Source organism: Chaetomium tenue (assembly GCF_020726465.1).
Source record: "Chaetomium tenue strain MPI-SDFR-AT-0079 chromosome Unknown F5144scaffold_2, whole genome shotgun sequence".
In the NCBI taxonomy this organism is placed as follows: Eukaryota; Fungi; Ascomycota; class Sordariomycetes; order Sordariales; family Chaetomiaceae; genus Chaetomium; species Chaetomium tenue.
The window spans coordinates 2,543,021-2,564,991 of record NW_027117330.1 but is presented as its reverse complement, the minus strand read 5'-3'; the positions used below and the strand labels follow the sequence as shown (position 1 = coordinate 2,564,991).

Here is a 21,971-nt window from a genome sequence, read left to right as displayed (position 1 = left end):
ATTTTGGATTGTTTTTGGATTGGACCTGGGCGTTTTATCACTCATGATCTGTTGGACGGCTGTGTTTTCTTGTTTCCCTTTCTATATAGACCAAGTCTGCGTGCGTGGTTTGATATGTATATGACCATCATCAGGTGTTGGATAGTGTTACACATTGGCAGGACCAGATTATCATTATACAAGAACACCCAATTTCGTCAACAACGCTAGGTACTTGTTATTGCACATTACTCGTCGAAATGCGGATTTCTCTCCGTCTTTCAGATGATGCCGCTTCAAATTAGACGACACCAATAGTTACACCATCATACCGCACTGAAGTAGCATTCAAAATATATCACGTCAAGTTTCATTATCGCGAGATACCAATACAATTCCAACAATCCCAACCGTTAGAAGCCCCGATATAATGCCATTATGCCCCCAACACCATTGCGTCCTCAAATGTACACATGAATCACAGTCTTTGGTCCAGCCTACCCCGATCACCCTTACCACATCGCAGCCTTATCAAAATCAAACCTCCCCAGCTCCTTATTGGCATCCTCCAAATCTTTCTTGGCCTTCATGCGCATGTAGAAGATGGGGCAATCCTTGCTGCTGCAGATAACCTCGCAGTGCATGCTCCCCTGACAGCGTTGGCACTGCGTCCACAGGCGGCTGAACCTCACCTCCAGATCCGACGCCTTGTCCAGCGTCTTCTTGTAGAGCTCGCCGACGCGCGGCGCATCGTCGGCACACACGGCACCCTGGCTCTCCTCCTTGCCCGTGAGGGGCTTCTTGCAACCCATGCAGGTCTGCGTTTTCTTGGCAAACTTCATCAGGCCGCCGACGGTCGGCGCGGCGACCGAGATGGCTCTTGTGTGCGCACCCGAGAGGAGCGACTTGACCTTGGCCTCGCTGCCGAGGATGGGCTCAAAGATACGACCCAGAGGCTTAGCGAGCTGGTTGTCTAGATAGTACTTGGTGTCGATCGGGACATTGTGCTCAAGCACGTACATGGGGTCCTCGGAGCGCTCAAAGTTCTTTGAGCCCGCCGCGCCCTTGACCATGACGTAGGCCACTCGGTCACCAAGCCCAGGGGCTGATCCGGGATCACGTTTCCTCATCCTCTGGGCTAATTCGACGTGGGCCTGTTTTGCCGCGTAGTCATCCTTCGTCAGGGCTTTGGTAATGACCAGCTTGGACATGTCAATCTTGTTCTGCAGGAGGTCCGCGATGGTGTCCTTGACGTATCTGTGGCCGGTTAGCAAGGGGTCTTGTAATAGGGCGAGTGGACGACATACTCTTGAGCACCCATGACATCTCGGTCGATGAGAATCATCCTCAAAACCTTCTCGATGACGGTCTGTACCAGCAGACAGTTGTCACGACGGACGGTTTCGATACCCTTGGTATCCATCTTGTCGTGCTTCTCCGGCTTCGTCCAGTAGAGTCCTGCGTACCGCTTCTTGTTGATGAGAAGGTAGGGGAAGTAGACTTTCTCGAACTCTAGTTTGATGGGTTTCACAAACTTGCTCGAGACAAATTGGGAGGCGTCCTCGCCGAGCCTCATCGCTTCAGCCAAGTCGGTGGTCCCGAACTTGACCATGACGGAATCGGTATCACCGTAGACGACCTGGGCGTCGTGGGAGTAGCCGTTGGCAATATTATACCTGTTTTCCACCTCCTGCTTGGTCCTTTCAATCATCTGACGGCCAAAGCTAGTTGTGCTGCTGGCAATCTCCAAGCAGGGAAGCTTGCCGTTCGTCGCACCTGTCAGGCCATAGACGGAGTTGGCGCTGATCTTCAAGGCCAGTTGTCGACCGTTCAACACGGCCTTCTTGAAAGGGTCTGTCTCCGCAGCCAGTTCTCTCTTCGCTTGTTTTCTGGCGGAAAGCAACTCCTCCAGAATCTGAGCTAGCAGGCCTTTCCTCTGTTTGGAGGTGACGAACATGTCCCCGCTCGGGGTCACGATGTAGTCCTCGTCCTTCTTCAAGTTCCATTTCTCAATATCCTTCTTCTTGATGAGGGTCGTGTAGCAGAGGTTATGGGCCTGCATGATACTGGGGTACAGGGAGGCAAAATCCAGCGTGGCAATGGGGACGTCGTAGTAGTTCTTGATGGGATCGATGACAGTGGCGCCTTCGTATTGTTCCTCTGACGACTCTGTCGTCATGTTGGGGATGACCAGCTTTTGCTCCAAGGCTTTGCGGCAGAGCTGACTCAAGAATTTCACTTGTTGGCCGCGCGCAAGAAGGAAATTGAAGGGCACACCCGTGACTCTTGCCATTTCGGTGTAGTTTTCGAGGCAAGACAGTTTCTCCATCAGCCTTTGAGGGAGGTAGGCATCCTTGAGACAGTACAGCGCCAACCTGCGCCTTGATTCTGGCGTGCCTTCGAAAAGTTCTGTGATCATGGAGTGGTGGACGTCTTCCTTTTGCTCGCCCAGGAAATGCGATGAGACTGAGTTCAGCGTGTAGCTTCGAAGCTGGTGGTCGCGCTGGATCAGCTGTAGAAGATCGAGTTGAAGACGTCCGCTGATGTTGGTGACTTTGGTGTCACGGTTGCCCATCTGCTTGCTGGAGAAGTTGGAGTCTTTTGAGTACGACTTGACACGTGTACGGGACCAATAGTCAAAATCACGGACTTTGAGGTGCTTGGCCCGTTCGATAAGGTAGGGGAAATCGAAGTTGGCAATGTTGTATCCGGTGATGATATCAGGGTCCACTTCCACGAGGAAGTTCCTCCATGCCGATAGCATCTGCTCCTCCTTGTCGAAGGACATGACCTGAGTGGCCACAATTGGACTGGTGGTGTCAAGACAGAAGACGTTTCGGACGAATGGTTTTTTGTCTCCGTATTTGGTCACGACGTTCGCGATTTGAATGACGGAGTCGGTGTGGGCCTCGGGGAAGATGCCTTTCCGGCCGGCGCATTCGATATCGAAAGAGAGGATCCTCAGGGGCGCCATCTTGGACCACTCGCCAACGGGTTTGTGTGAGATCAAATCTTTGTAGCTGATCTCGGCTTCAAACTGGCAGTTGGACTGTGTGTTGGTCATGGGTATGTATTTGCCAGCCGGTGCCTCGACCCAAGCCATACCGGCAATCTAGATCCGACGTTAGCTTCACGTTTTTGCCCCTTCTGTCATTAGATTCCACATACCGAGCAGTCAACCATAAACCGCAGCAGGTACTGGATATTGTCATAGGTCATGATGGACCCGTCCACGCTCTTCCACATGCCCTTCCAATTGGCATTGCCGCTTTCGATCAACGTGCGGACTTTGTTGATAAGCTTCGGATCGGTGACGGTGACCTTGATGAAGGGGTTTTGAACGTTCCCCTGAAAGCCGTAGATGTTTTCCCGCATGGTCAGGGTGACAGAATCGATGGCTTGGTGGCTGATGGCTAGCTGTGACTCTAGGTAGGCCTTGTATTTGGGGCAGTCTTCGGGGGTAAATGAGATAGGGGCAGCAACATATAGATAGTGCTTGAAGCCTTTTACATGCAGCAGCACAGAGTTGCCGTTCTCGGTAACACCAAAGAGCTTCACAGCTGCCTGGCCACCCCCAAGTGTGCCCTCCTCGGCTTCGATGGCCTGGAAGCAAAGACTGTCCTTCTCTGGGTCGTAGTCCTCGGGGATTGGTGGACGACTCCAAATCTGATCCTTCTCTGTGTTGTTCTGTTTGAGATCCGAGATATCTTGGCTCATGCGTTCGAGCACCTCTGTTTCGAAGGTGCTTTTCTGCTGGCTCGAGGCCAGCTTGCCCTTGCCGTCATTCTGTGAGCTGTTGAATCGGACGGCAGGGGAGGAGGGCGGGTTCTCTAGACGGCGTTTCTTGGAGGATACGGGAGTGGAGACAATGTTCCGACGGGCGCTCGATGCTTCACCGAACACCCTCTTCTTGGGGAGTGTTGCCGACGGCATCTCGGAGATGTTGGAAAACCGGGTTCGTGTTATAAGGGTAGGATTTCGATCGAAGCAGAACGGTTGTGTGATTAATCCGCCAAATCATGAACGGGTGTTGTGTGATTTCATCGTGCGACGGTTCTCGGAGTTGCAGTTGGAGTTTCCAGAAAGAAGGGCAGCTGAGCCGGTGCAAGTGATAACGCGAAATCCACCCTTCGAGACTCGGAGACGCGCTCCTGCCCTTGTTACGTGACGAGCCCCACTTCAGACGCGACTCATTTAATGGACTGCGGCGCGCACTTACAGTCTTGCCGTGCAACATCCTGGTGGAGTACCTAGCTATACTTCAGACAAAACACGTAGGAATAATCTCAGAGAACGGTGTTAGACCATATTAACATCAAGGGTTACCTGTAAATGCATTTTATGCTAATCCTCATTCTATGGTTCACACTTCCTACTCACCTTTGCACATCGTGAAAGGAAAGGAAACACTCACTGACCCTAACCCTTGATGCGATTTACCCCGCCAACCACTGTTGTTTAGGTACCTTAGTTGCCCGCCCTTACAGATACAGCAGCCGTGTATAATGCTAAACCTCAACTTTTAGTTCAACATTTGCCCACCACAACCCTACAAATTATATCCTACAGAAATACACCCTCGCTATCCCATCAAATGGCAGACAGACACGCGCCCTCTTCCCGGACCCTCGCCTCGGGCGTCTCCAAAGTACGCAGCGGGGTACCGTCCGCTGCGAGCGTGCGCCGCAACCTCTTCCAGAGCCAGCTGACGCGCCGAGCGCCAGCGGCTTCGCCAGCCTCCGAGGAGCTGCACCTCGACGCCGACGTGCACAAGGAACACCAACACCACGGCCAATTCCAGCCGCCGCAGGCCGAGACCTCCTTCCCACAGGACGACATCGTGGTGCGCGACCACAACGGCGAGATTGAGCTCGGCGACCCGCCTACGCCGATTATCGACGACCCCGAGGACATGGAGGCGCTGGAGGCGCGGCACGAGAACGAGCTGGAGAGGGAGCGCCTGGCCGAGGCGGTGAAGCAGCATCAGATTGACCAGCATAGCGTGCCCGCACAACCTGAAGGCAAGGACCCCACCTCCTCCTCGTCTACTAGTGGCAACTGCGCTGCCAGACATATCTCGCCTGGTGTTCTCCTAACTAAGACCAACGATTCTGCGTCGACTATAGAGCTCCTCGAGGCCGTCAAAGCAAGCTTGAGAGCCAAAGTCGCGGCGTTAGAAGAGGATAATTGGTTATACGAGCCGGGGGCGCGGCGGTAACAGCACTAGTAACAGGTTATGTCTATTCATGAAGCTTCGTAGCTCATCCCGCATATGACCCGAATTCCCAGCCCAGCCCCAGGAACCGCGGCCGATTAATCCAGTCCCTCAGCAGCAGGCGCCTCTACCCGGCGAGCCGCTGGCCTACTTTGCCCGCCACCAGGCGCGCCGCCTCCGAACAAGCTGCCCATCATATCAAACAACGGGTTGCTTTGCCTCGGCCGCTGGATGCCAAAGTACATTTCAGCAATCATCTCCAGCGCCGTATCCCAAGTGTCCCCCAGCTCGTTAATGTTCGGCCCGTACTTTGTCTTCAGCTGCCGGAATAGGTCCGGCGTGCCCTTTTGCACTGCTAGGAGGAGCAGCCCGAGGAAGTTGAGTAGTGGTAGGCTGGGGAAGATGCGGATGTCGGAGCCTTGCGAGCTTACGTCCTGCACCGCAAGCCCTTTGTTATCGGCCGCCAGGGCGCTGACGAAGGTGCGGTATGAAGCATTGGCGGCGCGGACGTTGGCGACGAGCAGATAGGGCAGGACGGCGCGGGCGCAATAGAGGGGTGCCGTGTGGGACTCGTCCTCCTTGTACCAGTCGTACTCCATCCGGCTGAGCACCTCGGCCGACTCCTTGGTCCCGAGTATTAGGTGCCGCTCCGCCTCCTCGGCCTCATGCTCCTCGGCGAAGAGCGCGCCAACAACATGGTGTAGCTCCGGGTCGCCGGCCGGAAACTCGCCGAACTTCTTGGACCACCTGTATCGTGTATCTAGTCAGCCTCCCGCAAACCTCCTCCAAGCACAAAAATAAAAGAACATAGAAACCCACTCAATCATCTCCTTAATAAACTTCTTCCTCGTCGGCTCCTCCCTCTCAAACAGCCGCAAGCACGTCAACAACTTGCCCCGCGACGCCCCATCCGGCTTCTGCGCCGCCTGGCGGTACACATCCACCAGCAAAATCGCCAAGTCCCCACCGCTGCCGCCCTGGCCCGCGCGCAGCAGCGCCTGCGACACGTTGGAGAGGATGTCGATGGCGGCCGGCCAGTTGGCCTGCTTGGTGTAGCGCGCCGCCACCAGCCGCGTCTCCTGCGCCGCCTCGTACTGCTCCTCGAAGGCCCCCTCCGCGATGCGCTTCTGCAGCCGCGCGATGATCTTTTCGATCTTGGACGCCATTTTGTTCTCGGGGGAGGTCTCTCGGTAGTCTGGGGGGTTGGGTCGGGGAGATGGGGGGTGGTTTTTTGGTCGGGTCGGGTCGGGTCGAGAAGGTCGGGTCGAGCGGGAGGGTGGGTAAGTTGGAGATGGGGATGCTGGTGTTTTGTCGGGGCTGGTCTTCGGAGGTGGTGCGGCTGTTTCTTTCCTCTCTTTGCGCCTTGGTCTTCTAAAGTGGAAATGGAGAACGGTGTGGGGGAGGCTCAAGCTGTCAGTCAGCCTCGAAGTGGACTCTACCTCCCGAAGCTTGGTATGGGTCTGGTATGATGCTGGTTGGGGTCGGATGGGTAGGCAGGCTTCAGTGAGAAGGAAGCTCCGATGTTCCCCCCGCCCTGCTGTCCGCCCCGCCACGTTCGAAGCTGCCCCGCACACTGTTTCCTGGAATATTTTACACTGTGTGATTTGTGAAAGTCTAGTCCATTTATGGAAGTTGTATAAAGAATAAGTTCTCGACTTCTACTTGTATTTCTTTCAACTCCCCAAGCTGTTATTTCTTGCTTTGGGCACGATGATGATGGGGAAGGATGGCGAGGTGTGGTTGCTTCATATTTGTTCAACCAAAGTTAACGGTGCTGGACTGTTCCCTGCTTAAGCTGATAGCTTGGAAGGAACTTCGAAGCTGGTGCTGTTGGTGGTTACAATATCGCTCACACACACCCTAGTGTGACGAGTTTGCCAACATACATGCCGATGGCCGGCACCAGCGAGAGAACCCAAGCCGAACGTGCTCCCATGAATTATACTCAGGGGGTATCATCCGCCCATGCGCCCCGTCTGCCGGTGCTCCTCCTGATGCGAAAGCCCTCAGGTCCTCCCAAGTGCTAGCCTACAAACCCTACCAAAAATAACAAATCGCTGTGCCATGCTCGGACAAGACAGGTATTGTGTATCCCCAACACCAACCGTACCCCCGACGCGCCTAGCCCCTAAATTTAAGTATGCTTGAATGGGGAATGCAACGAATCCGGCACAGCCCAGCCTGCAACCCAACGAGCACCCAACACTCTCAACGAGCCAGACTTTTGCGAAGTAACCGTTCCGACTTGCGTCTCGGACTATTCTCGCTGATCGAGCAGCCCTTCTTTGTTCGGGTAGCTCGCTTTCCCTTTGAGACCTTCCTCGCAGCTTCCGTCTTGATCGCGATCTCGTTGCTGTCTGCCTGCTCGTTGTTGTCCGGGCCATCCTTGCTTCTCGTATCCTCTTTATCTGCATCCATCTTGCTGCTCGTGTCCTCTTCATGGTTCGAAGCCGCTTCAACGTCCAGACACATCCCCTCTGGTGATGGGCCCCTGGGAACCTGATCGGGATCCGAACCAAGAGGCGCATTAGAGAAGAACTCTCCTGTTGGCGAGGCCGTTTCCTAAATACTTTTCACCTGCGCCTCGGGGCCGGCATCTTGGGGATCACTTAGGTCAATCAACGGTTCCTCTTCGTCTCTTGTCGTAGCCTGTGCCGGGCCACTACCCGCGCTGCCATTAGCAGTAGTAACACCGCCACTGTTATTGCCATTGCTGCCTAGCCGTGTGAGTAACTGCGCGTTCGGCCGTTCCTGCATCTCCAACCCCTTAAGCGGGCTAATGTTATTAGGGTCCTGCAGCGACACCTGCTCGAGCGCCGGTGACACGCCCATTTCCATCTCGATGTAATTCTCATATGAGGGTGGTGATGTCATCGTTGCCGTTAACCCAGGGGCCTCGTTGGTAATATCGACGAGGTCTGGAATGGCCGTATCTTGTGTGGCTCTGGCAGCCCTGTTGGGAGTTACGTCGCCGCCGACGGTAACCTCAAATACCGAGTCATTGTCGAACGGCGCGTCGAACGGCGCGTCGCGCATATCGTCGTCAAAGTCTCCCGCCGACGCGTGATTAGTGTCCATTGAATCGATGCTAGCCGACCGCTGTAACCGCTTCGACTGCGAGCCGTCGCCAACGCCAGCGCTCCGCTTATGACCAGGCCGATTTGATTGTAGCAGCTCCTGCTTGAAAAGCCGGTTGTCAAGCCGGACAAAGTTTTTGAGCGCGTCCGGCAGCGGTAGGTTGTCTTGCTCCAAGGCCTTGTCTGTCGCGTACACGAGGATAGGCTTGCACCCGACCGAACAGGTCTCGCGTATAACCGTTTCGTAAGTCACTTGCTAAGAAAGGAGTCAGTAACAGCTAACACTAAACGAGAGACTAGACTCACTGTGTGCTCGACTGTGTTATCCGCCATTTTAAAGGACGTCTTCCACCACCTCTTCTCTCCGACCACAGGAGCATCGTCAGCGGACTCGGCCCCGGCCTCGCTGGCCGGGACATGCATCCGCTGGTAAACGGTATTCGGGTCATTGACCACGCCACAAAGCGTGTACTTGTGTGTGGGGTTCCACTTCTCATCGGTGGAAGGTACTGTCAGAAGCGAGGACATTTTACGATTAACCTCATGAATTGCCTCCCTCTCCGGCAGGATGACCTCTAGAACGGTTGGCATTATTAGTGATTGCGCATTAGCTCTCGGATCTGGGTTCCAATTACCATTGATGAAACCTTGGATATCCGCCAACCTATCCTCGAACTCCTGTAGTTTGGCCTCGTAGTAGGTAACCGCCTCAGACTCTTCAGGTAGCAGACTCGGTTCGCCTGCGTGATCTTGTAGGTAGTACTCGCCCTCACCCTCGAATGGGGTCTGCTCATGCGCCCTCCAAAAGGCGCGGCGCTTGATTCTTCTCAACTTCTGCTGGTAGCGGTCCGCCGCTTCGCCGATGAGAACTCTACGGTCGTAGGCCTTGTTCGTTTCGCGGTTGACCCATTTTATAAGCTCCTCTTCTTTCTCAATATTGGCCTCGTACGCCTTGAGCAAAGCAACCATCTCCACTTGCAACTGCTGGAGCTTTTCCCCATTACTTTTCAAGTACCGGTCGAGGTAGAAAGTTTCGGGTACCTCCAGCGGCACGGGTAAACTCTCGTCTTTCTGGAAACGACATGTGAAAATTTCCGAGGCCTGGCTGATCCAGGCCATCCGGGTTGAACCTAGATCTTCCCTTGCCAATCTTAGATCGGCAAAGAACAGCCAATCTAGCACATGGTAGAGATTCTTATGCATGGGATCGGTGTCTTTGCTGACCTGGAGGTCGAGGAGGCCGAAGCGATCCCCACCCTGGTGGGTGAAATCGTCGAGAGCGACAATCTCGACCGAGGAGATGAGTGTTTCCCGCTTCTCGCGGTTACCCTCGCCCGCCTCGGCCTCGGCAAAGTTCTGGAAGAAGTCCTTCTCTGCGTCGCCAGTCTCCTGTGCGTCCGGGTGCTTGGCGCGGATAAGGCTGTCGGCTGTCCCGTATGCGCGTTCTGTTAGCTCAAGGAAGGCCATCAGGCGATGGACTTCGTTGGACCAAGATATGGCACGGTCGTCCATCCATCCGTCGGGGTTCAGTTGGCCGGGTGGGTATATCGGTTCTCCTTGCCACCAGTCGCTCTTATTGCCGTAGCCGTAACCGGGAACCACACCGCTGTCGAGTAATACGTTGCGAACCGCGGGAATTTGACTAAATATCATCAAGAGGGCCCCGACACGATGCTGGTCCCACTCTCGTTCCTTACGGCACCGCAGCAAGACCGGCATCCTATCTTTCCGAACTCGAAGGGTCGGATCCGGGTCGCTCTCCTGCCCCTTCACGGGCACCATGGCCCATTCGTTTGGATCGTAGTCCGGGCGATTGGCAGGGCCAAAATGCACCGAGGACTCCCCGTGGTTGGTAATGACGCCTGACTGCTGCTGCGTCGGAGGAGGGGGTGGTGGGAATGCGTGTGGAGTTTGAATGCCCGAGACCGTTAAGGATTCATTGATGGCTCGTTGAAGTTGGTCCTCCTCTTCCTGACGGTTGCTCGGGGTAGCCGTGGTGTACTCTCCGGCAGCGATATCGGCGAGGCGACTCATAGGCGATCTATTATTTGCTCTCGATGGGGGCCGCGAGGGCGCGCCATAGTAGTTATTCGGCTCGGTTCCGTAGATGACGGGGGGTTGTGCGTTGATCCCAAGGGCTGAACAGAACTTCGTCAGCACACAGAACGACGGCATCTCCCGCAGAGAATATAATCACCTTCGTAGTTGGGTCTAGTGGTCGAAGGATCCTCGCCGTCGCGGCCGGAGGAAAACGCGGTCTCGTCCCAGCCGTACTTGCGTTTGAACTACGCCAACGTCAGTAACCACGGCGTCGTGCACGCAAACCCAGGAAGAGCACCAACTGACCTTCTCACAGTCATCGAGAATCTCATTGACGACCGTTTCGGCGTTGCCATGATTGCCCCGCAGCGCGGTCGAGATCATGGAGAGGTCGCTAAAGTTGGTAATTGTTGCCACCATCCTCACCTGGTCTTCCGAGACCTCTGCTTGGCTGAAGGCCATCCTCGTTTTCCCACTCCAGCGATGGCTTCGCCGTCAGAGGATGTGAAAGTCGGCTTGTTCAGAGCTATCGAGATGTCATCTGGGAGAAGCCAGAGCGGACTGGGTTGGCGGGGGTTGGCGGGCGTCGGTGGCGGGAGTTGCTGGACAACCGTTACAATGGTGGGGGAGCTCTGGATCTTAGCCCCGTTCTTGGCCTGGGAGCTGCTGCGGGATCGGTAACTAACTCCCTCCCTGGTTAGGTTATGCGAGAGAGCCCTGGGTTGGATAATCGGTACTGTGGTGCTCGAGCGTGCGGATAAAATAAAATGACTCTGTTTATTGGTTGTGCCAGGAATGGAACTCGGGGTCATCAGCACATATGGCCGGTTTTATGGTTGTTAGCTGCATGAGTAAGGTACCTAAGCTTGCGCTGTTGTTGGAGTTTGACTTCCACAATCGTTTGTCTTGAATTGTACCTTCCTTTGCCTTGCGCCCCAGCGTCCGTTGGTCGACAGTTACAAGGAAGCTACGGTGTCCAGGTCTTGGCGTAGGAGGGGCACGGAGGGGCCGGCGGCAGCGGCAGCGGCAGCGCACGGACTGTGCCAATAGTTACCGTATGTAATTACATACCTTAGGTAGGTCACTCACGTATAACGGCCTGGTTCCAGGGGGTTCAGGTTGCCCGTTGTCGAGCCAGTTCACCTCCCAGAACTGGGAAATCCAAGCCACCGAATCATATCTTCGCACTTTTGTGTTGCAAGTTTGCGTGGGTGCTTGAGGAAAACAGTCTGATTAACCTGTAACATATTTACCCTTTCCCAAAGCAAATACCACGCCGGCCCACCGCAAATCCAGTAGACTCCATGGTATAAGCGCACCTCAGTGGATGGGTGTGCGTAAATACAACTAAATCCCCCCCTCCCATGGTCGTAGACCGTCGAACGCCCCTTTGTGGTGTTCACCAACGCTATGCATGTTATAATGTACCGTGACCGGTGAAAAAAAAGGAAAAAGACATCAGAAGAGGGAGAGCTGGACATGAGGAGATGGAGTTGGGTGTCGTGTCCATGCCATCGCCTTCTTTACTTGTCGTCCTCGTCCTCGTCGCTTCCCTCGCCCTCCCCTTCATCATCGTCGAAATCCATCTCATCCTCGTCACCGGTATCGCTTCCTCCAAAGTCGAACTCTTCGTCCGAGCTTCCGGCCCAGAAATCGGCATCGTCGTCCTGCTTCGGCGGCGGCGCTTCAACGAAGCTCGTAGGCATCTCAAAGTCGGCAGGAACATCCTTCTTGGACTTTGCAACGGTTTCAGTGGCCTTTTCGAGGTACTCGCCCCGGCGGTCGCGGTACATGACGCCGGCGTCGACATTGGCGGGGGAGTTGATCTCGGGGTCGTCGAGCAGCAGCAGGACGGAGCGGAGCACGCTCTCGGCGCCCTGGAGTGGGGACCACCTCTCGCTCGCCTCTTCGCCAGATGTAATATCCTCCCCGGGCTTGTGCAGGATCGAGATGCAGAGCTGGCCATCGGGATAGATGTTGGGGTGGGTAATAGGAATCAGGAAGCGGAACTTGGGCGGCTGGTACGGGTACTCGTCGGTGAAGGTCATTTCGGCCTTAAAGTAGCCGCCATTAAACGGGCTATCGGAGTTGATGACCATGAGAGCAAAATGCCACTTAAGGATGTTGCTGTCCTGGTCGTCATCCTGCCCGAGCGATGCTGTTAGCGATGAGGTTTGGGGGACAGGCCGGGTAGTAGTTGAGGGGCTGAGTCGGAACCTACATCGTGGAAATGAATCCAGGTCTCCTTCCGCAGTGCCTTCATCTCGCTCATCAGGCGCGTCTTCGCGCCGGTCGGCGCTGCTGTACGAGACATGGTGACGACGGTTGGCGGCGACGGGGGCTATCGTTGTGGAAATAGAGGTACGCAGTCGGGTTCGGTGTTATGGAACAGAAAGTGTCACGAAAGGTGAACAACGAGTGACGAGGGGCGGAACCTTCTTCTCGATGTATGGAGAAAAGGCGAAGTCGGTCGGCCCGTCGGAGGGACTACACAGTAATCAGCTGGGGGGGTGGGGGGGGTCGGCGGCGGTGAATAGGTCGTGTTTGTGTATAGGCAGGTGGAAAATAGAAGTGAATAACAAACCACACTCCTCTACAGAACTCCACCGAAGTTATTGTGAAACCCAAGATACAGTGAGGAAAACAGGGGGAACAATGGAAACAGAAAGGGAGGAAGGTTTGGCGCCGAGGCTGACTATTTATTATTAGGTACCTATTGAGGACCTTGCCGATCCATGCGCCTGGCGGTGACAAGCAAAGAGTCACCCGCCAGGCATTCCTTATCAGGGGAAGTCGCGGAGCTGCCGAGCCAGCCAGAGAACCCCCCCACTGCAGGCCACCGCCTTGGAAGCCAGTGATCAGTCTCAAACAAATGCCCCGCCACAAGTCTCAAGTGACCTCAGCCGACCCATGAAAAATAAAGCAGGGCTCTGAGTGGCCTTGCGTCACAAAGTCCTGCAGCGGCCTCATCAAAGCTGAGGATGATGCACTTACGATATTGACAAAAATTCGAACCCCAGACTAGGTAGGTAGGTGGTTTGTTGTAAAAACCCGAAAGAATTACACTATCTATACATTTTCACTACATTTTCATCCCCACCACGCCACCGTCGAAAGCGAGCAGGCTAGGTAGGTACCTAAACAGTGCAGCGCCCTGATCGGACATGGCCTTATGCAAACTGACCAGCAGCTGAGTGAGGCACCCAATCGCCTCAAAAATGTGTGTCGGTGGCGAAAGAAGCCTCAAATTCCCCGACCTACCCGATCATCTGCGGCCTGAGCAATCATCATTCCTGACTTTTACCAACGCCGCCTCTCAGCCATTTTTATCGTCTTTGTTGTAATTATGTATGTAGTTGGGTGGCATGGAGCAAATCGAGTAATTATTTGCTACCAATAACGGAATCCATAGGCCGTTAACCAACGGCGAATCCCGGGTATCATGACAAAAGTACAACAAATAGTGACATCCGAGTACAGTGCGAAGCCGTCATGCATCCACCTGCAGGAGTCAGGCGGAGCCATCGAGCAAAATACCTACTTGTAGCCCCGAAAGGTACGTATCATAGGTAGCCAGACTAGCAAAAAGATCGGATCAAAACCGGCACTCGCAACGGAGCAGAGAGACTATCCTCAAATACCAATAGACCACCGCCTCTCCCACTTCCTCGATCCCGACCCCGACCCCGGTCCCGATCCGGGCCCGGAGCCCCCAGACCCATACCCCGCCCCCGCCCCCGCCGCACCGCCAGAAGCAGTAGTGACAGCAGCAGCAGCAGCAGCCGTAGAAGCCTCCTAGGCCCCCAGGTCGTAGTAGACACACTTGCCGGTGCGGAAGTTGTAGACAAAGGCGTTGGGGGCGCTGCCCTCCTTGCGGGCCTCCCAGGCCCAGCGCCACTGGAGGAGCATGTCGTGCAGCTCGCGCACGTACTTCTTCTCGGCGGTGCTGACGCCGTGCTCGACGCGCCGCCAGCTCTCCGGGTCCGACAGGCTGGTGCCGCGGATCAGGTCCACCACCGCGTCCGACGTCTCGATGGCCGCCACGGGTCCGTCCAGGAACGTCTGCACCAGCCGCGACGCGCTCGCGTGCGCCTGCTCCACCACCGCGTGCCGGTTGAACTTCTTGGACTTGGTCTGCGCTACTAGTATGTGTACTTCCTGCGGGCCGTGCTCGGTCGTGGCCGAGGTTGGGAGCGCACCGCCGGACTCGGAGTGCGGGAGGCCGGTCGTGCGGAGTCGCGTCCCCGAGCGGGAATCGCGGTCGCGGATTTCGGATTTCAGCCAGTTCAGGAGCTCCTTTGCCGAGATGTCGGCGTCGGGAGCGTCTTTGCGGCCCATCGTTTTGATCTTGAGTTGGTTGTCCTGCTTGATGATGATGATCCAGCTATAGGACTCATCGCGGTAGCTCGAGAGCAGATCTTCCGGGGATCGGGCGTCACGGGCAAGCTCGGCGCTGATGCCGTGTGCCCAAAGGGTTTGAAGAAGTTCAATGCCCGAAGAGCGAAGAACAGACGGGTCGAAGCTGGCGACCAAGACATCGCACTACTGACGTTAGCCATTTACTCCAAGATCAGAGGGGAAGGAGGTTGGGAGACTCACCCGTTTTGCGCTGAAAATTCCGTGGGCTTCCTCGTCGACCGCCTTTTTGAGAAACGCCTTGCCTGTGGTCTTGGGGACTTGTTTCGCAAGCTGCTTTTCCCAGTTGAGACTGAAACCCACCGCGTGACGCTCTTCGAACCGGCTCCCGATCTTGGGACGGTGCTCCTTAATCAAGCCGTCGTAACGGCCCCCGGCAGCGAAGACGTCCTTGACCTTTTTGTCATAGAGGCAAGCAAAGAGAATCCCCCCACGGAAGAATGTCTCGTTGATGCTGCTCAATGGTGCGATGTAGACCTTGCCGCTCAAGCCAAATTTCTTGGTGTAGTCATACACTTCCCTCAGGTGGGCCAACGTGGACGATACTTTCTCGCTATATTCAGTCCCCTCGAAGAGGACCCTCAACTTTGAAATGGCCTTGCTGGGAGTGTCTGGTCAAGTTAGCGAGTCTGGGTCGTGCCACACCACAAGGACGTACTGACCTCTGAAGTCAAAGCTCTGCAGCTCATCGACACTGGTAGCTGACATCCCTACCAAAGGCGATCTGAGCTCGCTGCGAACCTTCGGCCACGTAAAATTCCGAATGTTGAGTTTGCTGAGAACCTCGGCAGCAGCATGCCTCGCCCCAGGTTCCACGCCGCAAAACTCAAAGATCAGATGTAAAAGGTCCGAGTGACCAAGCTGGAAGCAAACCGGGGTCGATGACGTGGTGGGAAACGCAGTGACAATCTCGTCCAGGACCTTGATGACCTCCGCCTCTTTCAAAGCAAGGTCCAGGGCGTCGGTGGTGACAATGTCAAAGTCGACCTCTCCATAGACGTCCGGCTGCCCACCGTCATGACGGTCACGGAAAATGTTCCCAAAGGAATACGAACGCATCGGCACTGTGCCGTTCGTAATCCTCGCGAGGGAACGAGCATGGCCCATCACCAAATCGAAGGGGAGTTGAAGCACCGTACCGTTTTTGTCAAGCAAGTGCACAGCGTTTTGTCCGTAATGTGATGACCGAGGATAAAGCGTGGACGTCGGAGCCTCTACGGCACCGTGCCGCCGGAAGATGGATATCAGGGTCTCTTTCACGATGTATCGCCGCATCAAGTCCGCGGGACTGGGGATCGACGAAGACATATCCCACGCGTAGTCTTTCGCTTGTTCGATCTGCCGAGCAAACAACGTCTCGAGCATCTTCTGGAAATACGGTGACGTCGGGTCAGCCATGCCCGCGATGGCGCGCCGTATCGCCTCGCTCTCCATCTGGACCGGCATTTTCCCGCTCTTGAGCATCTCGATACTAGAAGGTCGCTCCTTCGGATTGTGGGTCAAAAGAGACAACAAGACTTCGGTGTGGTTCTTGTCGGTGGGTTTGAAATCCGACGGCAGAGCTGGTGGATTCCGCCGGACTTGCTCAAGGACCAGAGCACGCTCCATCCCGAGCATGGGGGGGTATGACATTTCGAAGAAGATGACGCCGAGCGAGTACATCTAAGGGCGATCAGCAATTGATCCTGCTTCTAGCCGGAGGTATTTAACTTACATCCACCTTAGCAGTGTACGAGCCACTGCCCCCTGTTCTTACTTCTGGTGCAACGTAAACCGCAGTTCCGATGCTCCGAGTCATATCGCTTGCGTCCGCATTGGAAGCAGTCTTGTCCATAGCAAGCTGCCCGCTGGTGGCTAAGCCAAAATCTCCTATCTTGACATTTTCAACGCCATCTGGGCCGGCGCTGATGAAGACGTTCTCGGGTTTGAGATCACGGTGAACAATGTTGAGACTGTGTATGTGAGCAAGGCCTTCGAGAATCTGACGAAAGAGCCGCCAGATTTCCTGGCTTTCCTTGGACAGATTGCGAGATATCAAGTCGCGAAGGGTCTTGTTCGAAATCAGCCTCGGCCATGAAGGGAGATGTAAAGAAAACGAAAACCTACTCGCTTTTCGCAGTATTCCATAGAAATGTACATGATAGTACGGAACGGGCGGGAACTTCCTCTCCTCGTGCGTTTGCCAGGAACGACGAGGTGGTCTTTCATCGGAACCTTGCTATTCAGAGTCGACGTATCCTCATCGGACGATGACCCCTCGTCGTCATCATCCTCATATTCATCGTCGTCGTCATCATCGTCAACCGCAGAGCCATCGCCAAATTCTATGTATGGGTGGCCGCTCGATGACATGAAGTCCAAGCCCCTGCTCTTGCTCTCGGCAAATTCAATGTTAATACTCCGTGATATTGTATCCCTCGAAGTACCCGGGCCATCTGTTGATGTATCCCCGTCCGTGTCGGAGTAGTCCGGAATTTCTTCGAGCCAGGTGTTGTAATATCGGACGACGGCGGGATGGTTCATCTGCGAGAGAAGCCTAACTTCCTTGAGCATTTCCGACAATGTCTCCTGAGACCTCTGCGTAATCTTCTTGATCGCATAAAGCCGGCCGTCGATCATCTTGCGGGCTCTTACTACTTCTCCGAAGCCACCTTTGCCTAGCCGGGCCTCCTCTACATAATCTTGCAGATATCTCGAAGTTACAGCCCCGCGGTTCATCGAATCATGGCGCAACCTCCGTGGCAAACCCTGAGAGAGGGCGATCATGGAGCCACCAATAACAGCGGAATCATCTTCTTCCAGGATAGGGGCATTGGTTGCTAAGAATTCGCTCGAGCACAGTTCAAACGCCCGCGGCCGCTTCTTGGGGTCCGACTTGAAGAACTTTGTCGCCAGTTCCTCGAGCGGACCCGAGAGCGAGAGGGACTCCATCAAGGCCGACGGAGAGTGGTACTTTTCGGGCACGTCTAAGCCGAAGAGCATCTGCAACACGACTATGCCAAAATCCCAGACATCTGTCTTCTGAGTATACTGAGGTTTCGAAACACCTGCAATCTCGGACGGGAACCAATAGGCTGACTTTGCGGTCCGCATGGCGGTCAAGCTGGCTACCTTGGTGCACATGTTGTGCAGTTCTCTCTGGTAACCAGCATCGGCCAGCTTTGGGACAACATCACCGGCTGGCTCCCTACAGAGGAGGATATTCCCAGGATGAATGTCCTGATGGATGATTCCGTGGTTATGCAAAAATGCAATCGCTTCTAGCAGATCTGTCGTCCATATCTTGGCTTTGCTGATGTCGATTTGACCAGCGAGACTCAAGAGTTCATCCACAGGGCCTTTGTCGCTGAGAAGCGTCAGGACACTGATGGTCCACACGGCTGGAGACGATGAGTCCGTCTCGCTGACGGAGCGGTCGATTTTGAAATCAAGGACCTCAAGAAGATTTTGATGACGTAGTTTCTTGAGAGACTCCAATTGCATCTCCAAAGACTGAAGCTGCTTCTTGAGGTGGGCCGAGTCTTTCCCGTGATACTTGAGCTCGACCTGCTTGAAAGCTAGGCTGGGACGTAGATTTTTCGCCGAGAGAACCGGCTTGACCTTGTAGACGGTGGTTACCGGGCCTTCACGATACACCACCTTTCCAATGACTGTTTGAAAGTACAGTGCATTGCCTGACCTGTCAGTCAACTTGCACGGCTGGTCAAGAACAAGAGCGACGTCGGTATCAGCAGGGTCCTCTGCAACACGGCCAGGCGACAGCTGCTGGCTCCTGTTCTTCTTCCTCGACTCTTTCGCTTTGTTTCTTTGCCGTTTGATCTCTTCCTGGACCATGTCACCCAACACCCGCTCCTCTTCTTTGGTCTCCTCGAGTTTCTTACGATCCTCCAGCTCCTTTTCGTCCCTAGCTTGCTTTGCCAGCTCGGCTTCGTGGGCAGCTCGCTCTTCCTCTAGGGATGGCAGTTCCAGCCCCTGGGCTTTCTTGGCGGCAGCGATTTCCAGAATCTCGCGGATACCCTCGACGATGCGGTCGATCATCTCCTGTTCCTCGGTAGCCCAAGCTATTGGCCGCGTCTCGATGAACTTTTGGATCTTATACTTGGTCGATTCTCGCAAGTCGCTGTCATCCTTGATGGTCAACAGAGGAGGAGACTTTGGGTAGGTTGCAACGAGGACAACCCCAAGTGTCATCGCAACTTCGTCATCCGATGAAGCCTTGATCCTGATGTCGAAGGATGGTTCGGATTTCTCGAATTAAATAGTTAATTATGAAAGAAGCTTCATGATACCTGGGAATTTCATGAGTCAACTTACATGCCACGCACTAGGGGCAGTGCTATGCTCAATGAAGTCCTCGCCATAAATGGCTTGCAACACCATCACTTCATTTTGCTGCAACTCGTGGTATTGTGTCTGAGATGCAGGTGTCCCAGGACTCTTGAGCCCCGGGAAACTTTCGGTTCCATTTTGTTTTGGTGATTTCGCGGGCTTCTTTTTGGCAGCCATCGCAACCTTGAGTGATTGAGTGAGTGGGTGAGTGAGTGAGTGAGAATCTCTGAGAACCTTAACTAGTCAAGAGTCCCAAAACCGAGGCTCAGACTGAGACGGTCGAATTGATGGGTCCAGTGATATGTAGGTGACTCAACGACCTACTCAACTCCAACTCCTGTGTAGAAAGAAGCTTGACTGTAACTCGGACGTGGTACCCGAAATGGGACCGTAAATGAACTGCACAGCCAAAATTGGCCGTGAGACTTTACTTCCGAGATAAACCCATCATTTTTCTTAAAAAAAATTGTTTTGAGTCAGGTTCGGTGTTTAGATGAGGCCCTTTGGGAAGACAGCAACCTCAAAGTATGGAAGGAGTGGGGTTTTTGTGTCTGCCTTTTGTTGTTGGAGTTCTGGTTATCTCCAAGACTCAGTTGTGGTGGGGCACCCTGGTGGCTCGGACCGCCCCACTACCCTTGAGCAAGCTGCAGGTGACGCGCCCCGTCGCGCTAGGAGGGAGGCCCCCACCACCGTGAGAACCCCACAACAAACCCCCCGACCTGGGCTGCCCGTTGAATGGCTGCATTTGGCAATCAATACACAGGACTTGAGTAAACAGCAACAACGAAAGGCACGACTGCGCCAGACCCGGCCGACTGCGATTTTTTGATGGGCCGACTCCCACGGCCGTAAAGGAATTTCGGCGGGTAACCTTGTATCTATTTCTGGGGGCGACAACAAAAAGTCGCAATGATTAGCTGGGCGCTGAAGCGCAATTCGGACAACTCGCGCGACGCGCCGGTCTCCGGTATGAGAAGCCCCCTCCACGCCGGGCATTGGGGAAGAACTTTTTGGGATCTTTGACTCACACAATTGCAGATGACACCACTCAGATTGACATCCCCGACACTCCTGCGCCCGTATTTGCCGTGCGTGCGCTGAAGACGGCCCTCTTCGGTACCCCCGCAGCTAAGGATCGCCGGGCCGCGGCGAAGACAGCGAAAAACCAGACAGCCCAGCAGAATGTCAACTCAGTACCAGCTGCGGACAGGTCGCCAACGAAACCTGCGGGTATCCTCCTCACGCCCGGCACCGGGACGACGCGCCGGAAGCGCGTCTCATTCGGCAATGACGTGAAGCAAGGCTCTGGAGGGACAGCCAGGACTAGTGCTACCGGATTACCAGACGAGTGTCCCGGGAAGTTCCCAAGCCCATGGGTTGACCGAAACGGAGACGAGGCACAACCACGGCCGAAAACTAGGTTGCAACAGGCCATGGAGAACTCCAGGAAGGGCAACGCCAAGGACAGCGGAACAGAGGAGAAGGATTTTGCTCACGCAGCAAAGGAGCCGGAAGACGCATGGGAGGAAGTCGAGGACGATGAATCAGACTTTGACGCCGACGTCACCACGGATCTCAACGAGCCGCACTCGCGCTCCGGTAAATACTGGAAGTCCTACTTTGAGACTTACCATAGCGACGCAAAGATGGAGATGGAGAAGCTGGTCAAGTACAAGCATCTCGCCAAGTCTTATGCGAAGATGAAGGACACCGAGGCGCTCGAGCTCAACCAGAAGCTCAAGGAGGAACAGGGAAAAGTCAAAGCAATGGAGGAAAAGGTTGCCGAGATGGCCCGGCAGGCAGGATCCACCACCAGAAGGAAGGGGGGCGAGAGCGACCCGATTTTGATGGATGAACTCAGGAAACAGACGGCTCTTGCAACAGAGTATAAAATTCAAGTACAGGAGTTGGAGTCTTTGCTTAATATCGAGGACGATGATGATGGACGCCAACGACAACAACGAACAGCATCGCCCCGGACGCAGCGGACCCTGATGGAAACCCAACGAGAGCTGAGGCGGGCTAGGTCGCAGGTTCGCGAGCTAGAAAAACTGCAGGAGGAACGAGACCGACTGAGATCCGACTTGAAATTCGCCGAGCAACGGGCCAGCAAGCTTGCTGAAGAGAACCGGAAACTATCAAGGGAACTGTCTCAGACCACGTCGAGGACCCAAGACCTGGAGAAGAGACTGGAGGACTCTAAAGGCTCTTATGAGAAGCTAAAGGATGACGCCAAGTCTCGATATGTTGAAGCCCAGCAGGTCCTGCAAAAGAAGAACGAGAAGATTTCGGAACTTCAAGAAGAACTCGATTCGCTCAAGAGAGAGGGGGCAGAATCAAGACAGCCGACTCGGTCTACGCGGGCGAAGAGCTTTGACGAAAAGTTGGTTCCGACGGAAAGGGAGAGCGCCCGGGCGTTATCAAAAGATCTCAATGGCTTCAAACAAAAGCCCAGTGAGAAGGCTACAACCAGCTCAACAGCCCTGGCGGAAATGAGGCAAAGGGAGAAGCGTGGCAGAGACGACCTCAAGCGTGCATCCCATGATGATGCAACCCTGGCGCAAGCCCGCGCTCTGAGGGAGAAGCTCGAAGCCGAGTTTGGCACAAAGGGGCTACCTACTTCCACCGTCTTTGGCGACCGCGGTAACCTACAGGACAGCCACGGCTCCGCATCAAGCGGGCATTCTGCCCACTCCAGGGAAGGCCGGTCCTATCCCAGCCGGACCGACCGGCCATCACGAGCTGCCCGGCCAGCGTCGACGTCTTTGGGGAAGGTCACTCTAGGCGACCTTCCTGCAGAATCTCGCGACAAACGCGCCCGCAAGAGTTCGCTCGAGCAGATGAGACAGGTCCCAGTCCGGCCGCCATCACGAGGTAGCGAGAGTGACACGTCGCCCGACATTGGTGGCGCGAAT

At 54.9% G+C, this 21,971-nt stretch overlaps 6 protein-coding genes across 6 annotated transcripts; 1 reads left to right on the top strand and 5 right to left on the bottom strand.

Annotated features, from left to right (window-relative positions):
* Positions 1-326: 326 nt before the first annotated feature.
* Positions 327-4,129, bottom strand: F5144DRAFT_527028 (DNA polymerase family B-domain-containing protein). The gene is made up of 3 exons (XM_066786843.1): positions 3,148-4,129; positions 1,287-3,091; positions 327-1,236 (listed from the first exon to the last, which is right to left on the bottom strand). The coding sequence occupies exons 1-3, from the start codon at positions 3,910-3,912 to the stop codon at positions 492-494; spliced, it is 3,315 nt and encodes a 1,104-aa protein (XP_066646525.1). The 5' UTR covers positions 3,913-4,129; the 3' UTR covers positions 327-491.
* A 330-nt stretch (positions 4,130-4,459) lies between these two features.
* On the top strand, positions 4,460-5,353 carry F5144DRAFT_118481 (uncharacterized protein). The gene has a single exon (XM_066782196.1). It carries the CDS (start codon positions 4,574-4,576, stop codon positions 5,195-5,197), a length of 624 nt encoding a protein of 207 aa, XP_066646524.1. The 5' UTR covers positions 4,460-4,573; the 3' UTR covers positions 5,198-5,353.
* F5144DRAFT_485067 (uncharacterized protein) lies at positions 5,293-6,360 on the bottom strand (the record flags this gene model as incomplete). The annotated part of the gene is made up of 2 exons (XM_066785482.1): positions 5,293-5,941; positions 6,014-6,360. 2 exons carry the CDS (start codon positions 6,358-6,360, stop codon positions 5,293-5,295), a joined length of 996 nt encoding a protein of 331 aa, XP_066646523.1.
* A 1,396-nt stretch (positions 6,361-7,756) lies between these two features.
* Positions 7,757-10,773, bottom strand: F5144DRAFT_484629 (uncharacterized protein; the record flags this gene model as incomplete). The annotated part of the gene is made up of 5 exons (XM_066785456.1): positions 7,757-8,527; positions 8,578-8,846; positions 8,907-10,409; positions 10,469-10,556; positions 10,618-10,773. The coding sequence occupies 5 exons, from the start codon at positions 10,771-10,773 to the stop codon at positions 7,757-7,759; spliced, it is 2,787 nt and encodes a 928-aa protein (XP_066646522.1).
* Positions 10,774-11,458: 685 nt separating this feature from the next.
* Positions 11,459-12,799, bottom strand: F5144DRAFT_562149 (ubiquitin-conjugating enzyme/RWD-like protein). The gene has a single exon (XM_066788300.1). The coding sequence runs from the start codon at positions 12,408-12,410 to the stop codon at positions 11,835-11,837; it is 576 nt and encodes a 191-aa protein (XP_066646521.1). The 5' UTR covers positions 12,411-12,799; the 3' UTR covers positions 11,459-11,834.
* A 1,245-nt stretch (positions 12,800-14,044) lies between these two features.
* Positions 14,045-19,623, bottom strand: F5144DRAFT_562143 (anticodon binding domain of tRNAs-domain-containing protein). Its single transcript, XM_066788299.1, has 6 exons — positions 19,042-19,623; positions 16,834-18,975; positions 16,442-16,777; positions 15,390-16,389; positions 14,911-15,338; positions 14,045-14,853 (listed from the first exon to the last, which is right to left on the bottom strand). The coding sequence occupies exons 1-6, from the start codon at positions 19,231-19,233 to the stop codon at positions 14,107-14,109; spliced, it is 4,845 nt and encodes a 1,614-aa protein (XP_066646520.1). The 5' UTR covers positions 19,234-19,623; the 3' UTR covers positions 14,045-14,106.
* Positions 19,624-21,971: the final 2,348 nt, after the last annotated feature.